Source organism: Myotis nattereri (assembly GCF_964212035.1).
Source record: "Myotis nattereri genome assembly, chromosome: X".
Classification (NCBI taxonomy): Eukaryota; Metazoa; Chordata; class Mammalia; order Chiroptera; family Vespertilionidae; genus Myotis; species Myotis nattereri.
In genome coordinates, this window is record NC_138078.1 from 11,760,257 (window position 1) to 11,779,364 (window position 19,108).

Below are 19,108 nucleotides of genomic sequence, written 5' to 3' on the forward strand. Positions count from 1 at the left end.
TTATTTCCACAGTTGGCTTCACTTGGAACTGACAATAGAGGAATTTTAATGAGTTTGACAGGGAAAGGACAGCCACACAAGATTTTTGTGTGTGTTTTCCACATGGACTTAAAAAAAAAACTGGTTTGCTTTCAGCAGATTTCTTCATTGAGCCTACAGAAATAAACAAAATATTAGCATGCTATCAAACTTTTCAGTGAAAATGTATTTCACATTAAAGACAATGTCCACATCATGCAAATGAGGCATCACCAGTTATAATGACACTGTGAAGGACAACAGATCACGACAAAACAGACCTTTGGCAAAATAAAGTTGTAAGAAAGAGGGCGAAGCATTTTTTGAAAGACACACTATGCTATCATTTTCTGTGCTTATCATAAAATGGATTTTCCCCAATAGTTATCAAGACCAATGGCACTGCGTTAGTGGAGGCATATATTTTATTTTAGTTTTTACACATACACAAACATACACAGTTCCCATAACTAATAAAGTCTTAAACTGCAGCTGGTTTTGAAAGCACATAAACAAGATTACTATTGACACTGTTTATATTTCCTGGTTGCAAACCTCGGTCAGAAGTATGGATCTTTCTAAGCTCTTATTGTACAAGTCAAAAAAAGGGTTTCAAAGAAGGAAATGTCATTTTAATCTGAAAGTCACATTTCACCACAAGAAATTAAATTAAGAAAACACATTATAGGGCATAAAACACGAGGAGTATACATTCTAGCGTCATCTATTCTCTGTTCAGATGTTCTATGTTAAAGTCCATTATAGTGACACACAGAGTCTCGTTCAAGGCCCCTTCATTTCGGAGCATTATCATTTTCACTTGTGCCTGGTTTTATTAGAATTGAGCAAACACAGGAGCAAACAAAGAAACAAAAGCCCCAATAGCAACAACGTCAAAACCAACCACCAGTGCATGAGACACAGGATTCACTCAGTTTAAAAGCCACTTGATGGTTTGGAGTGTCTACAGCTTGGAGATTTTAAGGTGCAACATGAAAAGGTCCTTGCTAGATTCAGCTGCTCATGTCTATAGGAATATACATCAGAAAACAGCAATCATTCCACTGTATAATGGATTCCTTACTCAACAAGTTATTCCATTAGCTCCTCACGGAGTAATCTGGCACAACGCATTTGGCAGGTGACTAAGCTTAATAATAAAACAGCTTCTTGATAGTAACTTCCAACAAAGAAACCTCAGAGAGAGGGGAAAACCCTCTGGAATTTCTTCTTTTAAACACAGATGGGAGATATGCAGCCCACGATCAGTATATGTTTAAGTAGAGTCTGGGTAAATGTCTAGAATATATACAGGAATCATCTAAATGTTTATGTGCTCCAACTTTGGGAATAAGAATGGTTACAAGGTGAACTTCCCAGCTGGAATGACTCATTGGTTTCGGATGATCACTATGATAATAGAGTAAATAGTATAGTAAGCACTTTATCAGCAGCCGAAGCTCATAAATAGAACCGTAACATGAAATGTCGCTAAAGCCCGACAAGGCCAACTTCGCAAGGTTTCTACCAAGAGTGGCCAGTGTTTGATATACTAACTAGGAATACAATTACATCTTGATTTAATGATTTGGAATCCAGTGGTTAGGGACGACAGGAGCTCCTTCCAAGGGCTGGCAGCTTGGATCTCATGGCCAGCAGCTTCATGGTTTCTCTAAACGCCACCTGTGTCAATTCACAAACAGACCTCAGTGAGACCAATGAAGAGACTGAGTATTTGCAATTTGCAGCCTCTATGCCAGCCGTGGGCAAACTACGGCCCGCGGGCCGGTTTGAAATGAAAAAAACTAAAAAAAAAAAAAAAAAAAAGACCGTACCCTTTTATGTAATGATGTTTACTTTGAATTTATATTAGTTCACACAAACACTCCATCCATGCTTTTGTTCCGGCCCTCCGGTCCAGTTTAAGAACCCATTGTGGCCCTCGAGTCAAAAAGTTTGCCCACCCCTGCTCTATGCCCTCTCCCTAAATGCTCCCACACTGTGAGATGTTCTGCCTGCCTGGTGAGTTTCTTTTCCGTGGCTCACACGGCATCTCTCGGCAGAAGTGCTGCAGCATTTTGAGTAGGACTGTTCTTTTGGGTGGGCTGAGTTTTCTTTGTGTGGATTGTCTGAAAACCTGCAGGATGTTCAAAGTCCCAAGCTTTGCTTTCCAGATGCCAGAGCTGCCACCAGCCATTGTGACAACAAAAAACCCCCAACAGCCCAACCTGGTTTGGCTCAGTGGATAGAGCGTCGGCCTGCGGACTGAAAGGTCCCAGGTTTGATTCCGGTCAAGGGCATGTACCTTGGCTGTGGGCACATCCCCAGTAGGCTGTGTGCAGGAGGCAGCTGATCGATGTTTCTCTCTCATCGATGTTTCTAACTCTCTATACCTTTCCCTTCCTCTCTGTAAAAAATCAATAAAATATATATATTTTAAAAAGCAACATATTTCCAAATGCCCCCCCCCCCAACCCTGCAGGTACCACCTCTGGTTGGAAAGAACTTGAGAACTGGACTATATGAAAAATGTATACAAGCAATAGGAATGCAATTATTTAGCCCAGGTATTTTTTTTTTCTTTTTGGACAGGGAGTTTGCACTTCTTTTAGTTAGAAATGCAGGAACTAGACTAGAGGAGTCTAGGTTTTGTGCATTTTTCTGGTCCTTACTGAATAGTGAGGTCAGTGAACTGAAGGGTTTGAGGTATGCTAACAACAAAAGAAAACTTCTATTAAATATTAAGCCGTATGTCAGGGAAATAGAATCCTTAGGTATGGTTTTTGTTTTTGAAGTGTTCAAGAAGGCAGCTGCTCTTCCAAACCAGGGATATTCTTTATTTTAAAAATTATCTGTCATACATTCCCTCCCACATGTGAAGGGACCACAACTGCTTTCCCAGGAGCCAAGAGAAGGGAACTCTAAAATGTGCTGTGTACAGCCAATAGCTGAGGTCAGACAGAAAGAAGTATAAGAAACACCATGACCTCATCCATGTGGCCTTCCCAACCTGTTTCCTCACTTGAGAAAGAGAAAGATTGGACTAAGTCATATTAGGCATCAAAGTTCTGTCATAGGAGTGGAGAAGCAGGGATAAAAGTGACCGAGAGAATGTTGAGACTATAAAAATATATAAAAGGAGTGTACGGCGGGAGGAATTTGGCATTATTAAGTTATAAAAAACCTAATAAGTTCTAATTTCCAAATTTAGGATTAATTTATAAATAAATTCTAATCACTGAACAACAAATGAGCCTCAAACTGAAGTAAATCCAATGTGAGGTGTGTATAACTAAATGCACACAGATGCAGAGGGGTTTGGGACCCATAGATATAACTTAAACAATAAGAGATTCTAGAAGAACTTTGGCAAGTAAAAAGGCCAAAAGTGGGGAACAAAAACTTCAGGGCACAAACTTCAGTCCCCCGCCTCAAACCCCTACTCCCTCAGGTATACTCCAGGAACAAATGTTTGCTTTGGAAGACTCCAGAACGGGTCAACAGAACAGGCAATCATTTGGCCCAACATCAATGTATACAAATTATTCTAGCTAGAACATGAGATGTTGCTGAGTAAAACTAGGGGAGAAGTTCATTTTATTAACACTACCTCGCACCACTATGAGAGCATTCTCTCTTCTAAATAAGGTCCTACTTGAGACAGGTGTTAGGTCAAACTTGTAGGCAGTGCTTTTCAACACATACACCCCATCCACAGACCCCAAACAGCGGAGCTGGGCAAGGCAGGTGTGGTGCTGAAGGCTCCCATATGAAGGATTTACTTGAAATCCACTTCAATTATTGTGTGTGCTGCAGTATATACCATATATTCATACTCATGTTTGCATTTTTCAAATAAAACTGACCATCCCGGCCCAGCTGGCATGGCTCAGTAGGTGAGTGTCAACCTATGAACCAGGAGGTCACAGTTGGATTCCCAGTCAGGGCACATGCCCACGTTGCAGGCTCGATCCCCAGTGTGGGGCATGCAGGAGGCAGCCGATCAATGATTCTCTCTCATCATTGATGTTTCTATCTCTCTCTCCCTCTCCCTTCCTCTCTGAAATCAATAAAGTATTTAAAAATAAATAAATAAAACTGACCACCCAGGAGGCTGAGTGATATTTATCCTACCTTCACAACCCCAGTTGGAGAGTTATAGATGTAGACTATCATCAAAAGACTGTACCTTTCATTAAAGAGATGCTGTATTTGTCAACAGAAGGTGTTCAGAGTACTTTCTTGGCTGGGACTGTTAAATCCTTCGATCAGGTTTTTGTTACAGTCATCCAGGCTGAGATTTTCACTGGATCTCTTGGGGAACATGGGGGGGCCGGTGAAATCTAAGAGATCTTGAAGAGCTCGGGCATTACCAGTTCCATTTTGGTCCAGAGACATCCCAGGAATCATTTCACTCACTGGTGAAAATTCTGGGATGGAGATAAGCTCTTCTTTTGAAACAGGACTAAGGGGGGGGGGAGGGGGATGGGCAGAGAGAGGAGGAGAGAAGGAGAAGGAGAGGGAGAGAGACAGACAGATAGACAGATAGAACTATTAATTCTAATATTTTGTTATACTACTCTTCTTTTCTAGAGAAGGTGGATTTAGAGCCAGAGCTTGTATGTAACACATTGTAAAAAACAAAAAAATGTTAGTTCAAATCTGAGTCACTGACAGACACAAGGCCCCGTGGATGAGAACAAGGGAAGGGGACTGAGCAGGGCTGTGAAGGTCAAGCTCACACCGTGTACAGGAAGGAAGGATATAGGAAGCGCAGGTACCAGCCCTCTACTGCAGAGAAGCCAAGTATTTCCCAAACCTTGGAAATGGGAAACCCTGACAGAATGCAAAGGCTGGAAGTTGAAAGTGAGCCGAGGAAGGGTCCTAATTGGCCTCAGGGCTTGGGATGCTGCCTCTCTCTAGCAGTGTAGCCTGGGCGAACTGCTTTTTGTTCCCCAGCCTTAGCTTCCTCCACTGTAAAATGGGACAGTCATTTCTCCTGCCAGGGTTCCTGCGAGCAAGCAGGACACACTCCTGCTGGGGGCGTTCCTGTGAGCCACCTGCTGTGAGTGCTCAGTGAAGGTTGGGGCCATCTCAACAAGGACCCCACCATCCAACCCAGCACCTGCAGAGTGAATCTCTCCCTCTCCCCACTCCTTCTCTAAAGTGAGACTTCCACTCCGCCCCCTGACTTATCCAGCTCCTGCCTAGTGGGCCTTATTCCCTCTCTCCTCTCCCTAGAGATGGAAAGCAGCTGTGCCAACCATGAGTAGTGGGCTGCAGTTTGAGGGCCTGTCACCTGGAGTCTCTCTTATCAGCCAGAATAAGGCTGCTGCCAGGTTGGTCTGTCTGTTCTTTTTCCCCTCAAAAAGATCTTAGAGAAGAATCTAGAACAGCGGTTCTCAACCTGTGGGTCGCGACCCCTTTGGGTCGCCTAAGACCATCAGAAAACACATATATAATTACATATTGTTTTTGTGACTAATCACTATGCTTTAATGATGTTCAATTTGTAACAATGAAAATCCATCCTGCATATCAGATATTTACATTACGATTCATAACAGTAGCAACATTACAGTTATGAAGTAGCAACGAAAATAATTTTCTGGTTGGGGGTCACCACAACATGAGGAACTGTATTAAAGGGTCGCGGCATTAGGAAGGTTGAGAACCACTGCGCTAGAAAAACCCGTTGCACTGTAGAAGCTCAGAAGACCTGTCTCCCTCACACTGAGCTGCAGCAGACCTGACACTACTTCTGGTGGCTGGAACCTGGGAAACCTGCCTCATTAGCAGGAACACCCGCTTCAACTCCTGGGTTTAAGAGCTGGTCAGAGCTTGGGGAGGAGAGAATGCCCCAACCTTGGGCACAACCTCCAGAAATCTCGCTCCAAAAGCAGAGGTAGCCACAGGGACGACTCAGTATGCACAGAAAGCTCCTGTCCTTTCTTGAACCCTGGCTGATGCCATGTCTTGCCCTCTTCCCCCACCCAGAGACATGAAGACTAAGGGGGTTCATGCCCTAGCCCAGTGGTCGGCAAACTGTGGCTCACGAGCCACATGTGGCTCTTTGGCCCCTTAAGTGTGGCTCTTCCACAAAATACCGACTTCTGCGCATGGGCCACGAAGTTTCAATCGCACTGTATGTGCGCGCCTGCACGTGGTATTTGTGGAAGAGCCACACTCAAGGGGCCAAAGAGCCGCATGTGGCTCGCGAGCCACAGTTTGCCAACCACTGCCTAGCTGGTTTGGCTCAGTGGATCGAGCGTTGGCCTGCGGACCAAATGGTCCTGGGTTCGATTCCGATAAGGGCACCTACCTCGGTTGCAGGCTTCTCCTTGGCCCTGGTCAGAGCAGGCTTGTGCGGGAGGCAACCAATCGATGTGTTTCTCTCACATTGCTATTTCTCTCTTTTTTTCCCTCTCTCTTCCAGTCTCTCTAAAAATCAATGGAAAAATACCCTTGGGTGAGGTTTAGAATAAAAAAAAAAAAGAAGAATCAGGTTCAGCATAAGGGTAGGGGGTGGGGTGGAGTGAGAATGTTATGTTAACCTTTAAGTTGCCTCAGCTGTTTTCCCTGGGGGCAGCCTGCTACGATGGTGGCTGCTGGTGGCCAGTGGTGACGGGAGATGGGGAGATGGCAGCAAAAGCCGAGGAGGCCCTGCTATCAGTTTGCATAGGACTTGCTCTTCTGGTGATGGGGCTGCCAGACCCTGGGTTTTCACATAACTGGCTCAGGCCTGGGTGCCAGAGCTGGGGTAGTTACAGTCAGTGTGCCCTGGGCAAGACCTCGGCCTCATGCCCTCCTCTCCCTCAGACCAAGCTGGGAATTCACAGCCAAGGGGCAGGGCAAGCTCCAGTAGAGCTTTTACACGACACTGTGGGTCTCCCCTGACTCAGAGAACCCCATGCACTCCCAGACAGAGGGAAGGCTGACTGCCCAGGGCTTTCCGTTCTAAGTGCCTCTGCCCAACCCCATGCAAAGGGCGGTCTCCTCTCTGTCTGGGGTTAATTTGCCAGGTTGTGTCATCCACAAACATACTTAAGTTTTTAGAATCTGAAAGCAAACTAGTTCCATTATCAAGTCTCCAATGACAGGTTCACTTAAACATGAGACACTAGACACTGTGGGCCCTGTGGGTGCCCCTTTACCTGCAGGCGCACTCATCCCTCAGCTGCAGAGAGCTTGCTGCTAAGGATTCAGAGCTGCCACCCGTTTTCAGGAAAGCTGTCTTCAGCTGATGGGAGCCTCATGCCCATAGACATTATACCAGCATCCCCCTGCCCTAAGCAGCCCACAGCCAATGACTGATGGATCAGTGGCGTGTAGGCTGCCTCCGTATTTCATTCAGACCATGCTCTGATAGAAATTCATCTTCCAGGGCTCCCGTGCCTAGTGATTTCCCCTGCTCCATCCTGTTCCCTGCTCTGTCCACTTTCTCCTGAGAACTCTGATAAATCGCAGGCCCTAGACCCCCTCACCCCAGGCTCTGCTTCTAAGGAGCCTGACCCAAGACACTACTGTACCACTGAGAGCTTTCCTGCATGGCAACCGAACCTACCTGCAGTGAGCTGGGTGTGTAAAAATAAAGAAATCAACTATGAGGCTGGGGAGGTGTTTGGAGAAGAGATGAGGCTCAAATGCAACAGAAATCGACTTACCTCACATCCATGGACTGAACTTCTTCAGTTGAGTCATCCAGACTGTTTGATTTCCCGTCCAGGGCATCCAGATGAACAAGTGCCTCAACTGGTTTAAGCCCACTGGAGCAACTGTTTCGGGGGAAAGTTGCTGGGGCAGCACGCTCCACACTGTTAACTTCCTGGCAGGTGCTCAATCCATTGATTTCTGGTTGAGAACACAAAGTCGTTCTGTTAATCATAAAATATCCAAAACACTCAATTTAAAGGCAAAAACTGTCAAACTGGATTAAAATAACAAGTCCTGAATATATGCTGTTTACACTTATAAGGACACACATAGGTTTAAAGTAAAAGGACAGAAAAAGATTTACTATGCAAATGCTAATCATAAATGGACTGATGAAGCAGACTTTAAGACAAGTATTACTAGAGATAAAGAAGGACATTTCTTTTTTTAAAAAAAATATGTTTTATTGATTTCAGAAAGGAAGGAAGAGGGAGAGAGATAGAAACATCAATGATGAAAGAGAATCATTGATCAGCTGCCTCCTGTACGCCCCACACTGGGAATTGAGCCAACAACCTGGTCATAGGTTAATGCTCAACCACTGAGCCATGTTGGCTGGGCAAGAAGAAGGACATTTCTAATGATAAAGGTGTCAACTCAGTAGGAAAATTAAGTCATTTGAATTACATATTCACCTAACATGCTAAGAAAGGGCTGGATTACCCAGAAGTGTGGAAGGCAGGAGACACCACCTGAGGGATGAGTGCGCCTGCAGGTAAAGGGGCACTTAATAGAACCTGCCCAGCAGTTGAACTCCTGGAAAGCAGTATGGGCCAGCAGACGGCTGGCTCCTGCTCCACTGCTATTAGAGGAACTGAGGAACCCAGTGCTTCCCAAATGGACCTGGCAGACCTGTGCTGGAGACGGAGACTCCAACGGGAAGGGAAAGTATGCAGCCCCCGTCCGGCAATCATGCTCTGAGGACCCCCGGGTACTTGTCCCCTGCAGGAAATGCATCAAGCCCGCACCTGCTGAAAGGAGAAACCCAAGAACCAGACCTCACACTCACCTATTTTGTTCGGGACAACTGGTTCTAGCTTAGTTTCCATACACACCGCAGGCTGGAGCTCTATTTTCAGGTCTTCTTTCTGAAAAACAGGGGGAAGGCTGACTTCACATAGAAAGACAAACGCTTTCAAAAGCATTGGAGGGTATCTGGAACCATCTGCCTGCTCCATGGTAGTTCCTTTCATCGTCTGAGCTTATTACAAATCAGCTGTGTTTCCCTTACTCATACGTCACCATTCTCTTTTTTTATTCATGACTACTGTGTCTCTCCCTGCATCCGCACCCCCATTTCTCTGAGGAAATTCTTAATTACCACCCTGTCTCTGAGACTCCTCTCTGAGACTCCTCTTTTCGGGCACCTGCAGTCTCCTTAATCCAGCCAGGAACCAGGCAGGAAGGGTCCATTTTGTCTGGCTGCTCCTCTCCGAGATCCACGATCCCTCTGAATGTATTCTGCCACTCAGCACATGGACTATCACAATGGTATTCTGAATGCCTACCTTCACTTCCGGAGACACGTCACTCCTTCTTGTTCTCTTCATGATTTCATCTATTCTCTGGGAATCAAAAAGAACCAGGTAAGAGAAATATAAGACCAAAACCACATAAAATTATCTAGGACTATATGCAATTTCACATTTCTCAGAAAACTCATGAAAGAGAAACGTCAGCAGAGGATAATGAGTATAGAAAGGTTTTCCATTGGTTTTGAAGATGTACACCTTTGCCCTATTGACAAGGTCAAATGTTTGAAAGTAAACTAGTAACTATCTAGAACAGGGGTGGGCAAACTTTTTGACTCGAGGGCCACAATGGGTTCTTAAACTGGACCGGAGGGCCGGAACAAAAGCATGGATGGAGTGTTTGTGTGAACTAATAGAAATTCAAAGTAAACATCATTACATAAAAGGGTACAGTCTTTTTTTTCAATAGTTTTATTCATTTCAAAAGGGCCGGATCCGGCCCGCGGGCCGTAGTTTGCCCACGGCTGATCGAGAATGTTGCTTTCATTTACATCCCATCTTTCGCCTTCCTCTCCTTAGGTTACCTAAAATTCAATAAATCACTACTTGCTATTCAAGAGGACCGCCCGAGAGAAAGTGAGGCTGAGATGCAAATCGGGAGGGGAGACCACAGATTGGTCTCCCGGCTCCCAGGCCTACAGCAACACAAAGCCCAGACTGGTACTAGGACACCATGAGAATGGACCTTTATAATCAGCCTCCTTAAACACAATGTTCTCTGTGAATGCATTAAATATAAATAGATCAAATACTTCAATTTAAAGGCAAAGACTGTCAAACTGGATTAAAATAACAAGTCCTGACTATATGCTGTTTACACTGATAAGGACATATATAGGTTCAAAGAAAAAGGACGGAAAAAGATTTACTATGCAAATACTAATCACAAATAGACTAACGAAGTAGATTTTAAGACAAGTATTACTGGAGATAAAGAAGGATTTTTCTAATGATAAAGGTGTCAACTCAATAGGAAAATTAAATAATTTGAAATATATATTCACCTAACAGCAGAGCTTCAAAACATATAAGACAAAAGTTGATAAAACTGTAAGGAGAAATGGACAAATCCATAACCACAGATGGAGCTTTTAACACTCCTCTCTCAGTAAATGATCGAACAAGATGACAGAAAACTAAGATGGAGCAGATCTGAACAACACTATCAATGAACCTGACCTAATTTGAGAATTCTAAGATCACTCTACCCAACAACAGCGAGAGTACTGAACTTGCTTCCTGTCCCTGCCTCATGCTCAGTCCTCCAAATCCCTTAGCTCTTACCTTCTTCCTCTCCAGTCGCTCCTGTTCAATCTGCAGCATGATTTGTTCTCTTTCTAGACGCATCTGTTTAGCTGCCTCCTGGGCCTTTGCTTCTGCTGCTTCCTTCTGATAGAAACAGGTAAACCAAGGCATAGGCTTTACTAAGTTAAGAAAACACTATAGTAATTCCCTGGGGTTTGCATATGTTCCTTGACTCATCTCTACCCCAAAGTGGTGCTGCTCCAACATTCAATGTGGATTTACACAGCCGGTTCTATGACACAGCAGACTGGCTAGACCTCACTCATCTATCCTTGGTCCACCATGCAAGTCAAATGCAGACATTTCCCATATGTGGCCAAGGTCTTTCCATGTCTGATGGCAGCCTCTGGCCATGAAGTATATATGTGGCCAGGAGTTTTGGGAAGCTAATTCCCAAAGGATTGACTTTCAGCCATGAGAGGCAGAAGTTGGTAGATAACCAACCCCGTTTCCTCACCCCTCAGAGGGACAATTCTAAGGCATGTTCCACAGTTTCTTAGATAGTCCCAAAGGCAGTGAGTTCCAGTTGCCCACAGTATTCCACTCATCAATACGCTTACATTGGCTTTCCTCTCACTCCCCGGGTACCAGCTTCCTGGGATCTTCTCCTGAGTCAATTACTAGCACCCATATTCTCATCCAGGGTCTGTCTTTGAGGGAACCCAAACTGACATACAGAAAACATTACCAACTTCACTTTTATTGCCCAAATTAACTCATATATGCATGTATTTTAATCCTCTCCCAAGGATATTTTTTCCATTGATTTTAGAGAGAGTGAAAGGGAGGAGAGAGGGAGAGAGGAAGAGTGTGGGAGAGGGAGAGAGAGAGAGAGAGAGAGAGAGAGAGAGAGAGAGAGAGAGAAACATCAATGTGATAGACATATCGATTGGTTGACTCCTACACATGCCCTGACTGGGGGGTGGGGATTGGACCTGCAACCTAAGTACATGCCCCTGACTGGGAATCAAACCTGAGACACTTCAACCCTCCAATGTGCAGGCCATGCTCTAACCACTGAACATGCTGGCCAGGGCAAAGTAACTCATATTTAATAACCAGCCCAGTTGGTTTAAGAAAATACTTCAAGTAAATATTATGAGTCATTCAAATTTAACTAATTTTACCTAATGTTAACTAAGGCCCTTAAGGCAAAGTCTATATGAAGACTCATAAGTACCTGCTTTTCAATCATGGCTTTTTCTTGCTTTTCTTTTTCTTGTTTTTCCTTTTCTTGTTCTTCTTTCAACAGTTGCTCCTCTTTGGCCTTCCTCTTGGCCTCCTCTTCCTCCAGTCTTTTCTTTTCCTCTTCCTGCCACTTCTTTTCCTCTTCCTGCCGCTTCTTTTCCTCTTCCTGCCGCTTCTTTTCCTCTTCCTGCTTACGGGCTTCCTCTTCTAGGTGAAGTCTTTCCTCCTCTTCCTTTTTTTCCTGTTCCTCTCTCTCCAGCCTTTTGAGAACATAAGTGTTGTTAGAAGACAGGGACATGCTCAAAAGGCAAACTGTCAAAGAACCGTGTGCTGACAGGAGTGTAATGCATGATACAGTCACAGACAAGTGCACCTGAATTAGTATCCACTTAAGAAAATGACTCATCCTTCCCAGGAAGCCACTCCAGCCCATATACTTACAAAAAAAAATTAACGAAGGCTGACTCCACAGTCTGCTATAAAGAGTAATGGTATTGTGAACATATTGTAATGAAGACACAGATGTTCCCCAGTCAATCTACAAATGACTATAGCCCCATCATTTTTTTTAATCCTCACCTGAGGATATTTTTCCCATTGTTTTTTGGAAAGAGTGGAAGGGAGAGAGGGAGGGAGGGAGACAGAGACAAAGAGAGAGAGAGAGAAACATCAATGTGAGAGAGACACATCAATTGGCTGCCTCCCATCGTGCCTCCACAGAGGCCAAGGATCAAATCTGCAACCCAGGTACGTGTCCTTGACTGGGAATCGAACGCATGAACCTTTAGTGCACAGGCTGATGCTCTAACCACTTAGCACCATTGGCTAGAGCTCATTCTTATTTAATGACAATTCTTTAAAAACTAAGCAAAATAAGTATTTAATACTGACTTAACCTAGAAAAAACTAAGTGTCTCAATGGCCACAAATGTGCCAATCAACAATTTGAAAGCAGTGACTATGGGTTCCAAAGTTCACTTTGGGTTTTAATTGGCATATGACTTCTGAAGCAGCAAATGGAAGAAATGCTCCAAAGAAACTTGACATTTAATATAGAAATTAAAATATCTATTTTTCGTTTATTTTGGAAATCTTTAAAAATCTGTCTTAGCTTTTATTCTTTGCTGTATAAAATTAAATGGCTTTTGGACATGCCTTTTATCCACAGATGCAGAGTTGGTGATGTGATGATAGCTCTAGGCAGTGAGGGGAAATTCTGTAACATCTAAGCGCTTATTTTTATGTTTCTAGTGTTCTTCTTGCTCACATGCGTGTCACTTTCCTTATCTTTGAAAAAACGTGAGTGATCATACCTTGCAGTGTGCTCCTGACTGGCAATGTGACATATGGGCAAGACCAAGATTGCATTCTGACTGTGCCACTCACCGTATGACCCTTCCTTGCAAAGTGACTGAACATCTCTGATGCCCATTTACAAAATGGAAACAGCTATATCATTGGCTCCATGACACCACTGTGAGAATGAAATGAGATAATGCATGGGAAGCACTTAGCACAATGCCTGGCTCTGGGTTGGTTCCCAAATGCTGGTTTGTCTTCCAATTTAAAATGAATCCTCTCTCCAACTCTTAATGTCCTTCTAAGAGCATCTATAAAACTGTGTTTTTCAGAAATTACCTTTATTTGGAAGCATGTGTCACTGACTTACTGGATGCTATTATACTGTTATAAAAAGATTAAGATTATAAAGAAGATTCTTCTATCCTAATGGTTGGCTTCAGGAATCATGGAGACAGTTAGCCTATGTGTCACAAAAGATACATTTTTAAAAGGTAAATAAATACTTAAAGACATCATTTAGCCTAAGACTGTAAAAGTGTCTGATAAACATATTCTACATTAGCAGAGGTTGCACTGCCCAGAAGCATTGCTACAACAACTGGAATTAACAACAGATATTCTGGAAATCTCTGGAGAAGAGCATTAGGGGGATGAATCAGGAAAAATACACACACAACAACCTCCAGTTCTTAGGTTCCCCAGTAAAAGGCTGAGTACGTCCAACATAGGATTATCACAAGTAGATGTGTGGAGAACAAGATTTATCCAGAGGTTAAGCAGAGCACTGTTTCAGTTCTCATTTCTTTTTTTTTTTAAATATATTTTATTGATTTTTTACAGAGAGGAAGGGAGAGAGAGACAGAGTCAGAAACATCGATGAGAGAGAAACATCGATCAGCTGCCTCCTGCACATCTCCTACTGGGGATGTGCCTGCAACCCAGGTACATGCCCTTGACCGGAATCGAACCTGGGACCTTTCAGTCCGCAGGCCGACGCTCTATCCACTGAGCCAAACCGGTTTCGGCAGTTCTCATTTCTTTTAAGGAGCCAGTTGTGACTGTCCCAGACAAGCTAATACACAAAGGATCTGCTGTGTGTGAATAAATGCCCAGTTGCTTCACCTTTCTCTTTAGGATCTGAAAAGCCACTCTGTTCCTCCCATTTTACCATGAGGACTTCAGAGGTGCCCAGTGCACACACACAGAGTAAATAACATATCCTCTTGACCCCTACGTCTCCATAATCACCCACAACAGAAATTTCTCCCCACAGGCCCATTAGCCCCTGCCTGTCCCTCCCCATTACAGACAAAATTCCCTCCATTAACCACAATCTGCTTCCCCCAGAACTGGCTTCGCCTGTGTGAAACCAAGTCACTCAATGTCCTCTCCAAGGCTGCACATCCTTTCTCTTCCTGCTTAAAGAACTGGCGTGAACACGGATTTGGTCCTTTCTCCAACCCCTCTTCTGCAGGTGGCCTGCACCCCATTGCCCTTGTCATCACTACTCAGTTCCCTACAGAGTTTACCAGACCTGTGTACAGTTCTGTCACCCTCTCCGTCCTTGTTCCTGTCACCTATTCCAAACCTGCCCCTCTTCCTCACCAGGTAGAAAGGATCAGAAAATTGTGCACCACGGTCATCCTTCAGCAGATGCATCCTTATCCCCATCACCAGCCATTGGTGAGGGTCTTCACTGAACAACTCGCAAACTCCAGCACTTCACCACCTCCTGTCCCACCCTTTCACACTTACACCACATCCCCGACATGTGCTCAGCCTTGAGTTGTTCGATCTGTGGACAAGTATGTAGGTTTCACTATTCTCTCTTCCTTATGTGCTTAAAAGTCTTCAGTTTAAAAAGCTTAACCTTTAACATGTTACACTTTGTCTTGTGTGATCTGCTCTCATCCCGTCCTTCATTGCCTTCTCTCCTGACCTGTGCAGTCACTTGTATCTGCTTCCTCTTCTCTGTGCCCCAAGCCTCCGGTCCCCTCCTGAGCACTTCCGGGATAGCATGGAGCCCACTCTGCTGCCCAACTCCAGGCTCAGGTAGTTCCCAGGACCCCTTGTGCCCTCCTGGGCTGCCAACACTGTTAGAGTAAGGCCCCAATAAGGCTGACTGGTCATCTGTCCCTGGGCCTCATCTAACACTCCAGCCTTTTGGCCCCATCCCTACCCCTGATCCCTGTGGAAACAGTCCAAACCTCTACCTTGTCTCAGTCTTCAATATCCTCCTTTGTTGATTGCATCACCAACTACTGTACAGAGAAGCCCAGGGCCACCTGATCTGAGCTTTTGCCCTCTATTTCACTGTTGCTCAGAAATTTCAAAAGGACTATAAATGCTACCACTTGTGCTATTAATCACACACTCTCCCACACCATGCTCCCGCCACTCTCCTGTGTCCTTCCATCATTTGACCCTTCTACACATACCTTTCCATGGCCTGGGAAAACGTTCAGGTCTCAGGTGTCCCAAACAAATCTCCCCTGCCTTCCACTCACAGCCTCTTAACATCCAGCTGACGGTTCATCCTCTCCCCTCTGACCTCTTCCAAGCTGGCTTAGGCCTCCCCATATCAAATTTCCCTCCCAAATGTCGGTTCATCTCCTAAATGTCAAGACTTTTCCTCAGCCTCAACATATATTGTAGGTACAGATATCCTTAAAGGTCTCTCCTGTGAGGACCTCTCCCCAGCCCTGTGTTTATGAGGCTCTCCCTCCTGCCTTGGCTGCCGCAATGCCCACCACCCCACATCGCTGGGCTTCACCTGCCCCAACAGCCAACCACCTACAGCAGTGATGGCGAACCTCTGACACGCGAACTCATTTTTTTGGTTGATTTTTCTTTGTTAAATGGCATTTAAATATATAAAATAAATATCAAAAATATAAATTTTTGTTTTACTATGGCTGCAAATATCAAAAAATTTCTATATGTGACACGGCACCAGAGTTAAGTTAGGGTTTTTCAAAATGCCGACATGCCGAGCTCAAAAGGTTCGCCATCACTGACCTAGAGGCTCAGCCAGTGAGGCGTGATTCTGAGTGGCAGAAGGACCTCTTATGTGGACATTGTGACCTTGCTCATGGGGGCTAACTTGAATGTCTTTCTGTGTGGGCACCTAACAGCTATTTTAGCTTCCTGACGTGACTTACCGGCCCCATTTTGGAATCATAGTAAGATCTCTGGCTTACTGGTTTGTGTCAGTGCCTTCCTCAGGGTAGACCTGGGCTCCAGGCTTTCTTGTCCCAACTCCAAGAGTCCTGATTTACATCTTAGCCCACCCACAAGCCCAGGGGCTATGCCCTGCTCTGTGTGCTTCCAAGAGAGCCCTGATGTCACTGCTAGTGGGCTCTGGATCAGCTTTTGCTCTTCTTTCTAAGCCCCAGCTATCTGGATTTTTGTCAGCCCTGCTGTTCTGAATAGTCCCATCCCTGATGGCATTTCCCTCACCAGTTTGTGACAATAATTGGCTTTCCACAGTTTGACTCAAGGACCTTTATTTTTTCTTGGCAACTGCATGTCTGTGGCATTGGCTCTAAGCTCAAAACAGATGTGGGATGATCTTATTGTAAGTGATATCCACTGTGTTTCATATCCAGATTGTCTGGTATTTTCTCACCTCCCATGTGGTGCTAGGCAAAGCTTCGCATTCTGGCAAGAGAGAGGAAAAGTGGTTTTGGGTCAAATATATTACTCTCATTTTTAGTTAGGCACCAGGCGTCAACTCCATTTTCAATCAGCTGAACATTTTGCAGGCACTTTCAACTTAGTGTGTCTAAAGTCAAATAGATAGTTTTTACCCTCTAAAATCAATTCCTTCTGTCCTTCCTTTATCGGTTATTGGGTATACCATTCTCCTAAGTCCATAGAGACTCAACCCTCAGCATCAACTCTGAATTGGCCAGTTTTGTTAGGTTGTGCAAGTCTGCAGACTGGAGCTGGCCCACTTGACATGAACTCACCCTCCCTTTTTCAGGTTTACCTTCACCACACTGCATTAGCCTTTGCCTTCTCTTAGCCCGAAACTGCAATGGTGTCTTAGATGGGTCTCTATCTCCTTCTCTGCCTTCTTTGTACATGTACTGAGTGCCAGCGCCAGTGATCCAAGGACAGTATCCCAGCCTTTCAAGATGCTTACTAGGGGGAAGCAGGCCAGTGAACAGACAAGGCTGTGTTAGCCGAACAGCTGGGCTCAGGAAGGGGGAAGAGGAAGAGATATCAGTTCTCTCCTAGGGGCAAGGCCAGAAAGGCTGCAGACAGGAAGCTAGGCTTGACCTGAGTCTGGAGAAAAGGTGTGTCTGGTGAGGAGCATGAGTCCATGTGCAGCAGAGGGAAAGCAGAGGTGTGGAATCACATGGTGAGGACCTATCAGGGACTCTGCACGCCAGTGTCTAGAATGCTGGAGGAGGAGGGGCAGGTGGTGGCCAGGTCCTGCCCAGCCTTGAAGGCATGGTGATGGGTTTGGATGGATCCTGTGGGCAAGGGAGGTACTGGCTTATTAAGGAATGGGAGCATGACAATGATACTATGTGTGAATAGTCACTGGGGACACAGTGTGAATAGCAGACAAGCTCTAGGAGACCTAAAGCAGGGAGCTCAGCTCGGATGCCACAGACACAGTCCAGGTGAGAGACAACAAGGTTCGGAGCTTAAAGAAGAGGATGGGCTGGAGGGGAAAGGAGAGGAGAGAGATGCGAAAGAGGCAGCCTGGATGGACCTGGCAGATGGGACACTGAGGAAGAAGGAGAGGGAAGAGTTGGGAGCTGGCTGAGACTTCTGATTTAGGTGGCTGGAAAGATGGGGGCACGGAGCTTGTGAAAGAAAAAGGAAGTTTGGGAGAAAGATAATAAGGCCTGCTTGCAAAATGCTTGGTTTGAAGTGTATGTAGCACACACTCAAATGAAAGTATAAGGCAGTTCGAAATATGGCCTCTATCCAATAGAACTTTCTATGATGAGGGAAATGTTCTAGAGATCCATGATGGCCATGGTAGCTACTAGCCATGCACCTGATGTGTACTTGAAATGTGGCTAGTACAGCTGAGGAACTGAAGTTTACCTAATTGTAGTGAATTCACATTTCGGTAGCCACATGGGACTAGAGGCTATAGTGGTGGACAGTGCAGCCCTCGCAAGAGACCAAGCCGTAGGCACAGATTCAGGAGCTACCAGTACGCATGTGTTGCTTAATGCCACTCTTGTACCAGAAAGTATTGAAGGTTCACAGAATAAGAAGAAATTAGCTTCAGAAGCAGATAAAAAGGGAAAATGAGAGTAGAAAGGGAGACGAGAGAAGAGTTGGTTTAGCACACCAAATACCCATTATGAACCCATGGTGTGAAATGTGAGCCCCAAATCTTTTGAAGTTGGAGAAACTCGCGGCGTGACAGGGGCACTGGCAGAGCAGAGGATTGTCAGGTGAAGCTGGCCAAGGACTGAGGACTGGGAGCCCAGATGACACGTGAGTGGAGGAAGGAGACCGAGAAGGATAGGCCAAAGAAGCCAGGGCAAGCTGGACAAGGTGAAAGCCAACAAAGAAATGGCTTAGGCATCTGGCAGTTGGGTGGAATGGTGAGTGTGATATATGAGGACTGAATGTGAGTTAAGGAAACAGACAGGAGTACAGTCAATTATTTCAGGAGCTGAGCTATGAAGAAAATGTGAGACAGGGTAGATGCTGGAAGGGAAAGAATTTCACCTTCCTCAGCACGTAGCTATAATCATGTTACTCACCTGTTCAGGGCCTGCAATTACCAAGGCCTGTCATTTGAGGTCCTGGGGTTCATCTTCATCTTCTGTGACCTCCCTTCACACACCCTATGGCACACCCAAACCAGCCCAAGCTCACCAGTCAACAAAAAGGTCTGCCGCTGCAGGTGGGAAAATCATCAGAGAAGCCTGGTATTTGAAGAAGGAACCAGCCAGACCTACCCGCCCCCCCCCACCACCACTTTAAAAAAAAAATCAGTAAGCCTATAATCAGAGACCACAAAAGACCTGTCAAGGTCACTTCAGGATCGAGAATACTCCTCTATTATTTAT

At 45.0% G+C, this 19,108-nt stretch overlaps 1 protein-coding gene across 5 annotated transcripts in view; it reads right to left on the reverse strand.

Annotated features, from left to right (window-relative positions):
• Nucleotides 1-425: 425 nt before the first annotated feature.
• Nucleotides 426-19,108, reverse strand: part of MAP7D2 (MAP7 domain containing 2) — a 104,739-nt gene continuing 86,056 nt past the window's right edge. For 3 of the 5 annotated variants that reach the window (XM_081115414.1, XM_081115416.1, XM_081115415.1), the window contains 7 exons: nucleotides 11,749-12,016; nucleotides 10,548-10,652; nucleotides 9,240-9,296; nucleotides 8,741-8,819; nucleotides 7,683-7,869; nucleotides 4,208-4,483; nucleotides 426-1,701 (listed from right to left, as the gene is read on the reverse strand). In XM_081115414.1, coding sequence (XP_080971540.1) covers nucleotides 4,234-4,483; nucleotides 7,683-7,869; nucleotides 8,741-8,819; nucleotides 9,240-9,296; nucleotides 10,548-10,652; nucleotides 11,749-12,016 — 946 coding nt within the window. In that variant the 3' untranslated portion in view covers nucleotides 426-1,701; nucleotides 4,208-4,233. The remainder of the gene's footprint in view (nucleotides 1,702-4,207; nucleotides 4,484-7,682; nucleotides 7,870-8,740; nucleotides 8,820-9,239; nucleotides 9,297-10,547; nucleotides 10,653-11,748; nucleotides 12,017-19,108) is intronic. The other 2 variants (XM_081115418.1, XM_081115417.1) reach the window with 2 other exon arrangements.